Genomic DNA, 17,293 nt, shown 5'->3' with positions numbered 1-17,293 from the left:
AGTCTGGAACCGAGCGACCGCTACGGTCGCAGGTTCGAATCCTGCCTCGGGCATGGTTGTGTGTGATGTCCTGAGGTTAGTTAGGTTTAAGTAGTTCTAAGTTCTAGGGGACTGATGACCTTAGAAGTTAAGTCCCATAGTGCTCAGAGCCATTTGAACCATTTTTAATTGTTAGAAAATCTTTTTTGAAAGTATTTACCTACGTACAGAAGTGAAATGTGTATGATAAACAGTTCACACAATCAATGAATCGTCAGTTTTTTTGAGGGAAAAAGTATGGAGGATAAAGATTTGGAAGGAGACCAAGGGATGACCACAGTAAGCAGGTACAAATAGACATCGTTTACAGTGTTGTGCAGAGAGATGAAGCTTGCACAGGATACACTAGCGTGGAGAGCTGCTTCAAGCCGGTGTTCGAACTGAAGACCACAGGAGCAAAAAGTTGTGTACCATTACTGGACAATTTGCACGAATTATTTACCATCTCGGTGATAGCTCTTTTCTCTTGTAGGAAGTCTATTATCCAGCTGAAGGTACAAAAGAAAACGGAATCTGAAACACATTAAAATGCGAAGACTAACTCCATCTACATGTGCAATTTGGACGATATTAATCGGTTAATAAAACGGACACTTTTGACATTGCTTTCGAACTCACCGTACTACTTTCGTTTTCTCGTTTTGTCTACGAGTAAGTCCCAGTGAGAAATAGTTCAGTTCTTAAACCTTTCTGCAAAAGCGGAATGAGTTTACTGGGGGTGCATTTATTGTTTATTGGCCTAATACAGGCAAGCACATTTGCTAGGTGGAAGCTGTTGATTCATTGCGCCATGTGTGTCGTGACATTGAAGCGCACATTGTTACTGCGTGTGTTGCTGCTAGGACTTCAGAGTGATGATTCGCCACAATTAGCAGGGAACCCGAAGAGTGTTCTGTCTTCTTGCTCTTCCACATACAACAGAATAAAAATACAAAGTCACCAGCTACTTTACGTACACGGATAATAATGTGGCAAAAACCACATTTCTTGACGATATTACGTTAAATTGGACTAATCACAACGTATATCTAAACTTAAAGCTTTATAATCTTTGATTAATGTTGTATTGGCAAGTATTCAATGCAGTAAAATATTTTTCATTTTTCCATGACAGAAGTGCTGAGTCAGAGCTGCATAATCATGCAAGCAGCGGAATATCATACAAACGTTTTTTAAAACGTCGAAAACATTGTAGTATCAAGTCATGTCATACAGTAAAATGAAACAGACATTTCGACTGACTTTCAACGAGACTTGTCGAGACGACAAGACAGTTTTAAAGAAAGCGGATTCCATTCAAGTTAATATCAGCCACTGAAGCCACTGTTTTGTAAAGCTTAATACTGTACCACTTAATTGAGTTTTACTAGCAGTTACGTATGTTGAAAACTATGTAGAGAAATGACTTTTTCACATTTTAGAATAAAAGCGTGAATGACACAGTAGCGCTCAAAAGTATTTTGACAACGTAAAATTCATTATTATTTCTCTTAAAATAAAATACTATCGGACAGTGTCTTGAGTATAGTGGAGAGCAGTATAACTGCGATTATTTGGAGGTGTCGGATTGCGACTTGTTTGTTTACACTTAGCCGGCCGAAGTGGCCGTGCGGTTAAAGGCGCTGCAGTCTGGAACCGCAAGACCGCTACGGTCGCAGGTTCGAATCCTGCCTCGGGCATGGATGTTTGTGATGTCCTTAGGTTAGTTCGGTTTAACTAGTTCTAAGTTCTAGGGGACTAATGACCTCAGCAGTTGAGTCCCATAGTGCTCAGAGCCATTTGAACCACTTTTTGTTTACACTTAGCGCTGCCGGACGAAGGCGACTTTCAGCGAGCTCAAAACTATTTCGACCCGCAGCTTGCTCCGTGAATTCGTGGACGTCACTTGCGTCTTTGTTCTGATTTCTACTGATGTCTATTAACAGTGATTATTTCAATATGCCGAAACTTTAGAAACGGTATGATAAATGCACTAAAGCGAGGACTGAAACAAACCGAAGTTGCTCGTCTTTTTAAAACGTCTCGTCAGCTCGTTAGTACATGGAAAAAATTGTATAATAAACGAAAGACTGTCGAAAATAAGCCTCGCAGTGGACGTCCAAAAAAAGGTCTCCTAAAGCCGGTATATCATTAAAAAGTTATCAACAAGTGATGTTCGCAAGTCGGTTGTAATGATACAGACGTATGAAAGAAAAATATAACGTCGACATTCACGTTTCCACTGTCAAACGATGCTTGAAACTCTTTAGAGTACATGGATGAAGACCGACGAAAAAGCCTTTAGTATCTACGAAAAATAGGAAGGCCCGACTTGCGTTTGCAAAACAGCACAGATCATGGTCAAGTTCAGACTGGTCAAAATTCTGTGTAGTGACGAGAGCAAATTTAATTTAATGTCAGCTGATGGTATCAAGTATGTTCAACGTCGTGTAAATAAAAGATGTATGACTTTCGGTACCAAATTCCCAAGGCCAAATATGGAGGCGGCAGTGTGATGCTTAGACCTTTAGTTCGAATTGATGGTAAATATGAATCGGTACGTTTCTGAAAAAGTATTGAAGACCCAAATAATACCATACGCTAAACACCACATGCCAGCTGGATGGTATATTCAAAAAGATAACGATCTCAGGCACAAGTCCAAGTGATTTTTTTTTTTAACGCAAAAATGTCGAGGTTTTGGAGTGACCAAGTCAAAGTCCGAATTTGAATCCTATAGAACATCTGTGGGAGGAGTTGGATCCCAGGATAAGAATAAAAAATTATTCGAAGAAAGCCGCATTTTTTGAAGCTCTCAAAAATGAGAGGGACAAAATTTCGATGGATCGATTCCAAAAATTGGTCGACTCAATGCCGACGCGGTGTGAGGCTGTCATAAAAGCCAAGGGATATCCCACTAAATAATGATTTTCTCACTACGGAAGATGATAATTGTGTGTTAAAAATGTCTTATTCAACAGTGTCAAAATACTTTTGCTCCGCTATTGTCCTCACTAAAAGAAATTACACTCTGTTATGTTGCGAACAAGGGCTACTTGGTCACTATACTGTAGAACACTGAATATCCATCAATGAAATAAATTACTGATTTGCATATTTCATATTTGTTTTTAATTAATCCAATTAATATGTTTGTCAAAATACTTTTGAGTGCTACTGTACAAAGTATAAGCGAAGTTATGACGCATACTTACTATTACTACTACTACTACTACTACTACTACTACTACCACCCATTTGAATATAGCATTGTTCAGAAACTTACACTGCGGATTATCTATTAAAATACGTTTTTTCTAAAATGATGTATTTAAAAATCCAATTCTTGATGTTTGCTGCGAATTGATGTGTGCAAATTCCTGCATCGTGTGAATACCTCTGCTACATGATTCTTTTTATTTTTCTGTAAAACATTCAGGTTTTAACGTATATAGAATACTAAAGTATAAGTTGCTATAAATACTTGACAGAGCGAAATACAGCTTGATATGTTGTTTGCCAAATGTCTGGTCAACGGCGTGTGCACTGCAAAGTTTCTGTGAACAGATAAATGAATGATAAGAATCAGTCGAGACTGTAAAATCTTATTTCGCGAGTTTTAAATTCCGATGAAACATTTGATTTTCTTCACTTTGTCGGCTAGTCAGTAGAAAAAAAGTTTGCGTGTATGGTATCTAACCGTAGCGGCCTTTAACCCTAGAATGCAGAGCGCCATTCAGGCCTAAGAATCAATAGCAAAATAAGACAGATATCAACGCTTTCGTACACAGTTGTATCGAATATCAGTTGTGACATCGCAGTTTTCACAGAACTATATTACAGTGGCGTCATTCACATGTAGACTCACCTATAAAACTCTGCAAATCGCTGGAGTAACAGTTATTCAGCACTTAAGCAGAATAAACTCTTGCATCCGTAGCTTTTGACTAAAATGTTAATAAGCCACAACCAGAAGGTCTCGCTTCTGTAAGATGTGTTGAAATAGGTAATTTTGCAGGTTTATGGAATGAAATCACACCCTGTCGAAGTCAAATGATAGTGCTCCGAGAGAGAATGGCGATTTGTTGAGTTTTTATCAGCGTATTACGAAAATATGTGCAACTTTATAGGAAAATTATAGCGAAGAAAGAAAAAAAATAAAACGTGGTGAAAAGATAGAGGATAATCAGACTAAAACTACACAACAAATTGATGGTAATAGAATCCCTAAGCCATCTACCGAAGAGGAAAAAAATAAGAAAAGAAACAATACAGCGTTGATAACTACGAGGTGCGCTGACATAATTTTTAAGAATGCGTTAAGACGTATTGACACATTAAGAAAGTTGCAGCAGCATAGAAATTTGACAAGTACTGTGTTAGTATGCAGATAATAGGATTGTTGGAGCCAACGTTAATGGTACCCTAGTAAGTCTTACGCAGAACCACGCCGAAAACTATTCGAAGATCAGTGACCATGTTGATTTGCGAGCTTTTGGCAATTTCATTTTGAGAAGACTAACTTTTATCGTCGTTGAACGGGCTCGTTCAGAGCTTAACACAAGTCGTGGCCGTGTTTAACTTTTCTAACGATTTCGTCGGACCCCGGCGTCCTTGGCCTTTTCGATGCAGTTAGCATTCACTGCACGAGGTGTCATGCAGCGCAATACGACTGCCTTTTCGATGCCATTGTACGAGCCTTCGCTCTATGTCGGTCGGACTCGGTGTATGAATACGGAGATTCAACGCGGCGGTGTCTTGTTTGGCGAGATGCATTTACCGCACGCCGCTTTTCCTGAGATGGAAATCCTTTTAACAAATTAGAGTGGCACATGCCCCTACAGACGCTTCACACTGTCGCAAGGTTTACGGTGTAGTTTTGCCACGCACTGCATGAACAGTATGTGTATAAATAGCTGTGTTTCCATTTATGGGCAATTCTTAATTAATTCTTATGAATATTTCTGTCCACAGGCCAAACTAGAGACGAAGGCTTTGAAAGCGAAGAGGCCAGGTTTTACGGACGACCGCTACAACGAGACGTCGTACTACATTGAAAATGGTAAGTCTGCCTATTACATCTGCTCGAATATTCCCTTGATCCTGCCGTAAGTGTCAATTGAATTCTGTATAACAGTAAGACGCAGGCGTGGGTAACACTTAGTGAGACCTGCTGTCAGGTAATGCCCTGATTATGTGTGGTAAAGGTACGCTGGACTCTAAAATTAATGGGACTGTCTCTCCCACTTAAGCTTGGTGAATATTGATGTGTTTACGGGTCATTTTAGCGTCGGCTTATCTGAAACGTAGGTGTTAAGCGGGCTGTTAACATTTCGACTGCATTAATTCCACTGCCGACTTTTGAGTGTAATAGAGGTGGATAGAATCAGGTCCTTGGCCGCAATGATTTGATTTTCTTTTGTTTTTCAAATTGTTCAAGCAGGGATCTGAGATAATCTTTAAATCATTTAGCGGAATATTCCTTCGAGCTCTTTCTCAAAAGTGGAGCATGACATCCTCTTCAGTTGTGTTGCTATTGACTAGAAATTGGTGAGCTTATTAATGAACAGAGATTGGAAATATTTGCCATCAAAGACTGTTTTAAACTCTACAGATTTTGAATATTTGTTTGCTGTGTCCTTCAATGTGATTATGTTAAATTTCATTTAGAAAGACAGACCCATCTGATAATGATCATACGGATCGAAAATGGTTATAAAATGACGGAAAAATTTTGCCATCGAAGACTGCTTTAAATTGTGCAAATCCTTACAAAGACTCTGTTACCTGCAGATCCTATAGCAACCGCAAAAACGTGAACAAAACTCGTGAAAATCTGGCACAAGAATAGTGTCGTTGGCCTGCTTTCAGAGAATTGAATATATTCACCCAGACAAGTGCAGATAGTTCTAGCAGTGACACTGTTAAATCGAAATGTGCCTGTCACCCTAGCTACAAATAATTTCCCTATAGTGCAAGACTAATTTATAATCTGTTTCGCAGGGTGAAGGAGTACCTCGTTGTGGTTGCGTTGCTATTCATGACAACCTCTGGGACGGCGTGGATCACTAAGCTGCTGCATAGTTTTCTTGTACGTGTTAGTGGTTTTAAACGTGTAGAGCGGGCAGGGGGCGAGAGACAGTGCTCTGTTTACTTTGACACTTCTCCTTCCAGCTAAATCCATGCTTGTTAACTTCCACTCTTCTCATCAGTGCGCTAGGTCCTCTGGTCACAGACAGTGCAGCCTAAAATTTCTTTGGGAATTTCAACAATCGTGGTGTTCAAATGCCAAGAAGTCGTCCGAATCAACGTGTGACGAGGCACGAAAAATTATAGATTAAAGGGATAGTTATTTGGCCAGATACCTGACGTCCGGCCATCCTATCAGCTGGATATCGGACGGCTGGATCATTGCCACGGAGCATGTCGTAACGTGTAGGTCTGAGTAAGGACGTGAAAGTCAGGCGCGGACGATCGGGTGGATTTTGGTAAATTCGGGCATCTTCTTTCAATGAGTGAAGCGAGCGTATGACTCAACTGATTGATTGATTGATTGACTTAATTATTTGATTTGTTACGAACTGTGATCACTTTCAGTAGTTGTTATTTGAGATTACAATTGAAAATAATTTTTAATTGCAAGATAAATTACGACAAATGCCATTATTGGGAATCTTATGGGAATAATGATTTTGCCGATTGTTTGTTGTACCGAATTCAGGTTTCTCGTGGTGCGGAAGGAAAAAAACAGCGAGTATGACTAGAGCCTTGCCTTGTTTGTTGCTCTTTTGTTTTGAATCCTTTATAACACTGATCAGCAAGGTGTTTACCCACATATGAGATGATTAATAGCGTTAAGTAGGTACCCGTGTATCGAATTCCCGACTGCACCGCTCATTACTACCTCCTGGATTCCAGTTGGATCTGTGAAGCTTTTTCTATAGGTTCTCAGAGTGGAGAAAATATTGCAGGGGAGGGTAATACTAACGCAGATCTCTGAGATGTTAACCAATGGCGCTAAAATGGTGAAAAAGTTTTCGAATGGCTGAGTGCGATTCTGCCGAATGTTTCATCCATTCACTTCAGAGGGTTGCAATTGAGTTATTGATGGTCCACCCTGCAGTAGCAGGAATGGTCGCTGCTGGCATACGTGTCGTAATGCACTTCAATTATTCGAGATTACTGTTAAAAAGCTGGAGCATCTGTTGGTGCAAATTATCAGCGCCACGTGGAATATAGTTTACACAGCATTATTCTGATCAACGTGGGTCATCAAAATTTCGAAACCATTGACTGACAAAACACTCGGGAGTAACGTACAATGCTCGTCTGAGTAATAGATAACCAGCGTCACGCACACACACACGCACACACACACACACACACACACACACACACACACACACACACACACACACGAGAGAGTGGGGGGGGGGGGGGAGCGTTGGGGGAGAGTCAAGACGCTAAAGAGGATAATAAACGCTTTTGTGCTGTGTAAGCTAAGAACGTGAACCAGTCGTTACCTCGGCATATAATGCCATCACACGTCAGTGAATGCAAATACAGTAAATTAAATTAAATGGATAATAACGCCGTGAAACGCACTGATTCAAAATGACTATAGTACCGAAAGATGCACAGGGTAAAGAAAGTCGAATGTTCCTTCACAAATGTGCCGGTTTCCTTATAAAAGGCCTCAACTAAGATCCAGGAAAGTGTTAATAATATTGTTGTCTGCGGAAGGGGAGTGGAGACGAAATGCGGGACATTAGAAATTAACTGCTTGTGACGAAACGGAAATACGCGGGCTGTGTAAGCAAAGCGAACGTTTCTGTAAACTGATGACCGTAACAGTAAGTAACCCGAAGCGAATGAACTGCTCTATAGCGAACAAAATATGTTGACTTAAACGAAATGCTACTGAAAAAAATGCAGACATGTTAAAAACTATTTTTGAAGTTGGAATTTTAAACCGCCTGAAAGAACGACGTGTTATAACAGGCTGAGCAGCGGCTTTTATCGGTTGGCGCGCGCCCAGTTCAATTTTTTTTTTTCACTCCTGTACTACTAACCATTTCCAAAGCTTTCATGGAAAGAAGTGGGGCTGTGGAAGTATTACAGTAAGGCAAACTGTAATCAAGCACGTTTGCCGGCTCTTGTAACTTTTACAATTGATCTCCGGCATTCTTGTGTTTCCATACTAGAAGCGTGCGCAGTCTTAATGTATCTTGAATCCTCGCTGGTACGTTCCGCTGAAACGTGCGCGTAAAACCTGGCACAAAATAAGTGGAAACATCTACGTCCATACTTCTCAAGCCACTTCCCCCTTTCCTGTTTCAGGCGCGTAAGCTTCCATATGAGCTTGAATGAAATTTCATCTTCGCGGTCGTTTCGCGAGATGCAAGGTCTGTTCAAAAAATTCCGGAACTTTGTCCACAACATTTTTCTACGCTTATATTTTACTTATTGTGCATTGTCTCCTTCGAAATACTCCCATTCACAACTGATGCACCGCTCCTAAAGCCGGCCGTTTCCACTTCCAGAAGCAGTCATGGTACGCCTCTTGCTGGATCGCGATCTTGCCTTACCCTCTGATGGTCATAGTAAATGCCTTCGGGTAAAGGCTAAATTTCTCCCACTAGAAGTAGTTAGAAGATAGTGGTACGGAACTGAACTGCGCGAAGCGCCGTCTGCGAATTTTCTTTTATCTCGTCTATCGTCGCAAATCTTCGTCTTTTCTGCTAGGTTTTCAACTTTGGAAATAAAAAAAAAAAAAGGTCCGCAGGGGCCAGGTCTGGATAGTACGGAGGATAAGGCAGCACAGTGATTTAGTTTTTAGTGCAATAGTACGCACCAACAGGGATGAATGTGCGGTTGCGATATCGTGATGCAAGAGCGCTGAATTTTCTCGCCATATTTCAGACCGCTTCTTTCTCACATTTTCTCGCAGGTGTCGCAACACGTCCCGCAAGTTCCATCGATTAACGGTTTGTCCCTGTGGCACGAACTCGTGATGAACTAATCCTTCTGAGTGAAAGAAAATTATCAGCGCGGCTTTTACACGTGACCTGACCTGACGAGCTATTTTTTGGTACAGGAGAACCTTTCCCGATCCATTGTGAAGACTGAACCTTGGTCTCAACATCATAATCGTAGATCCACGTCTCACCACCAATTATGATTCTCTTAAGGAATATCTCGTTCTTATTTGCGCGATCCAAAATCTCTTCATAGATTGCAAGGAGAACGTCTTTTTAGTCTTGACTCATGAGCCGTGCAACGAACTTGACGGCACATTCCAAGATGCTGTATCAGAATTTCATGACACGATCCAATTGAAATGTTACATTCTTCTGCAATCTCTCGGACAGTCAGTCTTCGATTGGCACACGCAATTTCTTTGACGTTCCTGAAATGAGCGTCGTCGGTAGACGTCGAAGGGCACGAGGGTCACCTGTAATCATTATTTGTTGTGTCTCTGTAAAGGCTTTCTTGAGCTTCACGCAAATGGATCATACAACCCACTACAAAAATATCATACTACTAGTGAAAATATCATACATTTTTATTTTTCAAACGCTGCCCACCTACCACTGTCTCGGCCTACGCTGATAGTATTAATTGGCGTATGTTTCACAGTTACAGAAAAACATTAAAAGCTATTTAGCAAAAAATAAAAATGAACAGTGTCACTGCTAGAACTCTCTGCACGAATCTATTCAATGTCATCTACTTCAGTATAAAGGTCTGACATAGTTGGAAACTCATTTTCATCTACATATTTCGATGGGTCAAGATGAGCAGTGGTTGTTCGTTCAATCACAGCCTTGATTGGCTGGAATAAGAGAGATAGAAAGCGTTTCTCAACTTAGTTTTTATTACGAATATCTTAGCGAAAACAATAATTTAAAAAGGAAATTTATTTTTAAAAATAATTTTGAAATTTTGGAAACTGGGGGGTCTCATCTCTCACTCTTCCACATCCGTTAAATAACCTCACTAGTTGCCAATAAGGACGGTAACGGGAACAACCAAACAGCTTGTAGTCTTCTGGCAAAAATGATTTTTGTCTTACCTGCATGCTATCTCGCATTCTGCTGTGGAATGCGGAAGTGATAGAACTGCCAGGGAGATGTCCGCTAAAGCACCATACAAGTGCACATCATCACTGGGGGAGATTTGTCTAACCTGAAAAATATATACATTGTCCTATAATTAGATCTGTATTTATATACGTTTAAAGCATGGCATAACACTTTTTACCTAATTTATGGAATCAAACTAAAAGCATTTCAAAAGTTCTTAAACAGCATATAATTATGAAAAGCTAAATGTACCTTGTGCCAAATTAACATCTTTGAAAGTAAATCTATGAAACTGGTATTTCACTTTTCGGTTAGATATAAAGAAACATGTGTTAGGAAATGATGTTTCTGTGGAAATACCATCACGAGAACGCAATAGGCATGATTAACAAAAACCTTGTACTCTAACTACCAGAACTGCTTTTTGGTGAGAAGTACACGCAGTAAAGACCATGGTACCATGATCTTATTTAGCGTGAAAAATTTAGAAGATGTTGCAGTTTGTGAACAACATAAAAATTCGATTAAAGAAAAAAAATCTGTGCAGACAATACAGTCTACACTAACGGGCACAAGTGAGTGATACAAGTTAGCCCCAGTTACAGACACTCCATTATTTCAGTTTGCTCAGTAGTTGGCCTTCCATTCTGTCGTAAAACAACACAACAAAGCAAGCAGAACTGACTGAAGCAATATCGGCACTCTCATCTATCAAAATGAAGAACTTTACTTTTTGAGGCTTGGAAATAAGATTATTTATATGAGACGGAGTAATAGTATTTCTTATAATAGCTGTGCTTTCCTACCTTTTCATAAAATCATTTTGTGCTTCTTAGAATCAGAAAACGCACTTTTTAACATAGCTGGAGCTGAAAGGAACGTGACAGTTTTAAGCTCAGCTTCTGTAATTGGTTTGTTGAGCGCTATAATGCCTTTGAACAAAAACATTGGAAAAGTTGCTCATAATTTTTCAGTGATACCGCTCATCTTATTGTATGCTTTTCTTGACTGCACATGTTTCTTTAATACAGTTAGAATAGCTACTATAGAAGCATTACAGTGTTTTCATTTTGCCTTATTGCAATTATTAGGGTCCTTTGGTATCCATGATCGAAATGCTGGATGCTCCTCCCGCGCAGTGCGGTATTATTGAAGCCTGTCCTCGGGTTTCTCATTTTTTGGCAACTCTCCTCTTTGCATCTTCCTTTTCTTTGGCGTAGAAACACCACACATCTCTTCGTCAAAACCTGACATCACACCCGCTTCATAAATTACACAAATTAACACAAAACATTAACACTATATGTTGTTTGATATGTCGTGCTACTTACCGAAATAGAGCACGAAGAGCTGAGAATAATTGTTAAACCCCTCACAGCAGGGGCGATTCTAGAAGTCGGTCAAGGACGGTGGGAGGGGTTAATGGAGGGGAGGAGGGTTTGGGGAAAGGAATAATGCTTAACAAAAGGAGAGTTGGAGACCTCCACCGACAAATTAGTATAATTTGGTTTCGCTAAAAGTAGTTTTTGGTAACTGTTTTGAAGTTCAGGGTAAAAAAATGTGTATTAATAAATAATAAAAAGCCCATTTTAAGTTAAATTATATTTATTGGTTTAGATAGTAAGCTATTTTGCCGCTCTTATTCTTTTGTTAAAATGTGTTTGAAATACATTGCAATCAATATTGCTAGATAATTACACTACTGGCCATTAAAATTGCTACACCAAGAAGAAATTAAGATGTTATACAGGTATTCATTGAACAAATATATTATACTAGAACTGATATGTGATTACATTTTCACGCAATTTGGGTGCATTGATCCTGAGAAATCAGTACCCACAACAACCACTTCTGGCCGTAATATGGGCCTTGATATGCCTGGGCATTGAGTCAAACAGAGCTTGGATGGCGTGTACAGGAACAGCTGCCCATGCAGCTTCAATACGACACCACAGTTCATCAAGAGTAGTGACTGGCATATTGTGACGAGCCAGTTGCTCAGCCACCATTGACCAAACGTTTTCAATTGATGAGAGATCTCGAGAATGTGCTGGCCAGGGCAGCAGTCGAACATTTTCTGTATCCAGAAAGGCCCGTACAGGACCTGCAACATGCGGTCGTGCATTATCCTGCTGAAATGTAGGGTTTCGCAGGGATCGAATGAAGGGTAGAGCCACGGGTCGTAACACATCTGAAATGTAACGTCCATTGTTCAAAGTGCCAGTATGGCGATGACGAATACACGCTTCCAATGTGCGTTCACCATGATGTCGCCAAACACAGATGCAACCATCATGATGCTGTAAACAGAACCTGGATTCGTCCAAAAAAATGACGTTTTGCCATGCATGGACCCAGGTTCGTCGTTGAGTACACCATCGCAGGCACTCCTGTCTGTGATGCAGTGTCAAGGGTAACCGCAGCCATGGTCTCCGAGCTGATAGTCCACGCTGCTGCAAACGTCGTCGAACTGCTCGTGCAGATCGTTGTTGTCTTGCAAATGTCCCCATCTGTTGACTCAGGAATCGACACCTGGCTGCACGATCCGTTACAGGCAGATAAGATGCCTGTCATCTCGACTGCTAGTGATACGAGGCCGTTGGGATCCAGTACAGTGTTCTGTATTACCCTCCTGAACCCCCCGATTCCATATTCTGCTAACAGTGATTGGATCTCGACCAACGTGAGCAGCAATGTCGCGATACAATAAACTGCAATCGCAATAGGCTACAATCCGACCTTTATCAAAGTCGGAAACGTGATGGTGCGCATTTCTCCTCCTTACACGAGGCATCACAACAACGTTTCACCAGGCAATGCCAGTCAACTGCTGTTTGTGTATGAGAAATCAGTTGGAAACTTTCCTCATGTCAGCACGTTGTTGGTGTCGCCACCCGCGCCAGTCTTGTGTGAATGCTCTGAAAAGCTAATCATTTGCATATCACAGCATCTTCTTCTAGCCGGTTAAATTTTGCGCCTGTAGCATGTCATCTTCGTGGTGTAGAAATTTTAATGGCCAGTAGTGTATAAAAAAAATGATTGAATCTGTTGGAGTAAATTATTCGCTGATTTCTGAAGTCATTTTATCCAGTGTAATATGATACTCCATTGGCAGGGGGGTGTGGGCTGGCTATAGCCCCTCCCCCCCCCCCCTTGCCACCACCCCTGCCTCCAGCACAGCTGCCAGTTATAACCATGTGTAAAGAGATATCATCCTCGACAGGAAGCATGTAACCAAAATCCATTGCTAGTTGAAGACGTATTAAGCCGAACTGTGAAGGATACACAGCAGTAAAACAAAGCATAACTGTACAAGGTCCCTGCAAGGCACGTTGATCGGAAGGCGTTCTTCCACTCAGCTAAATAATCTTGACGTGAGTGTATTTCGTTGTTGTGCGTGTGCTCCATAATTGCTTAGTAGTAACTTAATAATATATGAAGAGATGATTTTTTTCGCAACAGTTTCTCGCTTATAGAGTAAAAATCCCAGTTATAATGTTTTTGCTTATAATCCTTCACCTGGGATCATACATGAGGACTTGAAATTATGGTGTTCATATGATCAATATTATACACCTAACAACCCTACACACAATAATGAACCTTCCAGCAGTTACACATTAAACACAGGCATGTGTAGGGATGTCACCCGCATTTCGCTCCATCACAGCAGTAGTTCGAAATTATGAACGCTCCTGAATTTTTTGAACTGACCTCTCTTGGTACACAACGCTCCTATTATATTAACCGGCACTTCGAAGTCCAATTTTTGCGAGTTTCTGTCGACTGAAATGACAAGGGGGAGAAAACAAGCAAAAAAAAGTGGAGTGGATAAGATGTATACTTCTCCCTCGTATCATTACTTTTGCTTCTCCCAAGTTATTTTTACATCTGAAGATTTCTCTTTGGTAAGAACGACATGCCATGTTACACAGGGTGTACATAAAGTCTGGGAACACTTTCAGTTATTTTTTGCACAGGAACTAAATACTGTACAGATGTCATACATATTGCATTTTGAAGATAAACTCTGAAAGTTTTTTTACAAACATTCGATATGTGAACCATGAGTGTCCCAGCAGACGTCAATACAGTAATCGATTTCTTGCCATACCCATCCCAGCATCGACTGTGGCAGTCGCTTCCCACATTCTCTCGCGTAGCTCTGCTACATTACATGTTGGAACATAATCAGATCTTTAATGTGTCTCCCAAGAAAAAAGTCACACGGAGTGAGATCTGGTGATCAGGAAGGCCATCTCATGAAACAGCTGTCCCCTTCTGTAGCACGGCCGATCCATCGATGCAGTAGCGCCGTGTCCAGGTACCCACGAACTTCACGATGAAAATGGGGTGGAGCCCCATCCTGCTAAAAGATGAAGGGAGAGTCTGATTGCATTTGAGGCATCAGTCATTGCTGCAACATGTCCAAGTAGGAATATCCAGTGACTGCTCTCAGCGAAGAAGAATGGTCCGTACAGTTTTCGACATGACAAGGCACAAAAAACATTTACCTTTGAGGAATCACACTCAAATTCAGTGCATTCGTGTAGATGCTTTGTACCCCAGATTCGACAATTATGCCTGTTCACTTTACCATTAATGTGAAAACTGGCTTCGTTGCTAAAAATTAAGCGATCAACAATGCCATCCTCATTCAATTGTTGCAACTGCGAACAAAACTCAAAACGCTTGTCTTTGTCGTCGTCATTGAGCTTCGGCACTAGCTCCAATTTGAATGGTTTCGTAGACAGCTTCCGTCGCAGGACTTTCCACACTGTCACTGGAGCCATTTACAGTTCACGGGATGCACGACGCACCGATTTCTTTGGACTCCTTATGAATGTCTCTCGTACGCGCTCCACATTCACTTGACTCACACTGGGACGTCCGCTCCTCTTTGCCGGGCACAAGCAACCTGTCGTAACGAATTTGTTGTGCCTGTGGTAAATGGCCTTCTTGTTGGTGGCTTCTTACCGTACTTAGTTCTAAACATCCACTGAACAGCTGCAGCACACTTGTTTTTATCGAACTCCGCAATACACAGAAATCTCGCCCCGCACCTGAACTCGCCATGTTTGCGACTAGCGCTGACTATCGGCAGATTACCAAACTACGCTGTGGCGGTACACATAAAAAAAACTTTCAGGGTTTCTCTTCAAAATGACATATGTATGATATCTGTACAATGTTTGGTTCTTGCGCAATAAATAATTGAAAGTGTTCCCAGATTTTATGTACACCCTGTATTAGCTAGAAATTCTTCTGTCAAATCGTAAAACTTGTATGATATTCTATACGCTTGTATTTTTCTCATTAGGTGACAATGCCGAACTGCATCGATCGCCATCTAGGCATTGTTTGCATCTGTTCGACACCTCTTCTCGGTAATGGAAGTTAACAGTCTATTTTTACAGTAATTTCGTTCCTCCAGCGCCTACGACAGGCAGCTGCTGCTAGAAGAGTAGCAAATTCGTTGACATACTGTATGTATCCCATCAGATCCATTCACCTTTCCTTCGTTGATCGTTTTTAGTTATGTTCTACGTCGCAGTCACTTATTTCGATATGTAATTTTGGTGTTTGTGCAACACTTGGAAGTTGGAGTGGTTTTGACACTGTAAAGTGCATAACATTGTTATCTCTTCTAGTTGCGGTTGTCGAAGCCACTGCTTCTCCTTCACAAAACTTCTGTCGTCCTCACCTCAGAGGACTTAATGATTCTCACTCTGTAGACTTCCCAGGACTGTTTTTACTTAACTTGTTTGTAAATGTGAAATGTTTTGTAAAATGGGAATCATAGATAAATTAAAATTTTCGTGAAGGAAAGCTGTTCCCTGCGCCGAAACTGTGATAAGTCATGTATTTTTTGGAATCAATATGATGTTAAGTGGTTAAACTTGGTTCATAATATTTAATTGCACTTTTACAGGTCTTCGCAAAGTGTATCCGTACTACTTCACTTTCACCACATTTACTAAAGGAAGATGGGTTGGTGAGAAGATCCTCGATGTCTTTGCCCGGGAATTTCGTGCGCATCCCGCGGAAGAATATGTAAGTACTTCGAGTTTTTTATCTCGCAGCTATTTGTACAGAGTTGGCATCGTAAGTGCAGGAACCCGAACAGTCGTATAGAACAATGCTCTTATTATAACTGTAGGTAACATTATGTTCTGTGATATAATAAAATTAGTAACCTACACATAAAATGCAATGGAATAAAATAAAAGGATAGGATACCATAAGTTAATGATTTGGCAGTTGCCAAAAGGTAATTAACGCACTAACTGAAAAGAATTGTGCAAGTCTGGAATGTGTATGGTTAACAAGAAAGAAAAACATTTTGGCACTGCAAGGTGTCTACATTATACCAGACTGATATTCCAATACATTCCTAAAAGAAGTGAAAAGAAACACCTGAACGATGCAGGCACGTTAGAAGTCCATAGAATGGGAGACTGCAAAATATAAATACAAGATCAAGGCGAACATATCTCAGACAGACAAGACGTGTTTTTCTTAGGTGGGTGGGAGGGGGTCAAAAATGCATTTATTTTTCTGCATTGGCCTTTTATAGGCCAGCAAACCAAACATTTTCCCGGTGAATTGTTTGCATCCCTGGAATTGCGATTCTGGAAGGTCAGTAAAATATTCGCCTCTTCATTACACTCAAAGTGTTTTCCAGCCACAAGTGTTTTGGATGTTGTAATAGGTGCAAGTCACAGGCCAAATCTGCTTAATGGTGTGCATGTTCTGCGTCATTCATTTATTCATTCATTCCAATAATTTGTACTTCATATCCATAAAGCTTCCCACAGCAAAAGCGTCTTGCATGCAGGGCCATTGTCTAGAAGAGATTTTTTGGATCCCATGCCTCTTCTCACGTAATAATTTACCTAGTTAGTCCAGAAGAGTATCATACTACCTGATAGTTATTACTTTACCCTTTGTTGTTGTTGTTGTTGTTGTTATCCGAAAGTGTTCCTCTCTGCATAATGTTTCTATCAGTTTCGTAGATTATGTCTCTCGTACATTATTTTTGACTGTGGAGATGGTTCTGCATAAGTCGTCGGGTCATCTAACAATCTTCTCTCTGTTATTTTTTATTAGAGATATGAACATACTAGTAATTTAAAATGATGAAATATACAGTCTTTTAAGTTTGGTTTCATAGTGAAACTAGTTTG

At 40.6% G+C, this 17,293-nt stretch overlaps 1 protein-coding gene across 1 annotated transcript in view; it reads left to right on the top strand.

Annotated features, from left to right (window-relative positions):
- LOC124594398 (RNA pseudouridylate synthase domain-containing protein 2-like) overlaps positions 1-17,293 on the top strand; it is a 551,085-nt gene that overhangs the window by 425,010 nt on the left and 108,782 nt on the right. Inside the window, exons 3-4 of the mRNA XM_047132767.1 lie at positions 4,993-5,080; positions 16,039-16,160. Coding sequence (XP_046988723.1) covers positions 4,993-5,080; positions 16,039-16,160 — 210 coding nt within the window. The remainder of the gene's footprint in view (positions 1-4,992; positions 5,081-16,038; positions 16,161-17,293) is intronic.

The sequence above is a fragment of the Schistocerca americana genome, chromosome 2 (genome assembly GCF_021461395.2).
Source record: "Schistocerca americana isolate TAMUIC-IGC-003095 chromosome 2, iqSchAmer2.1, whole genome shotgun sequence".
Taxonomy (NCBI): domain Eukaryota; kingdom Metazoa; phylum Arthropoda; class Insecta; order Orthoptera; family Acrididae; genus Schistocerca; species Schistocerca americana.
The sequence above is the reverse complement of the archived record's forward strand: the minus strand, read 5'-3'. Positions and strand labels throughout refer to the sequence as shown.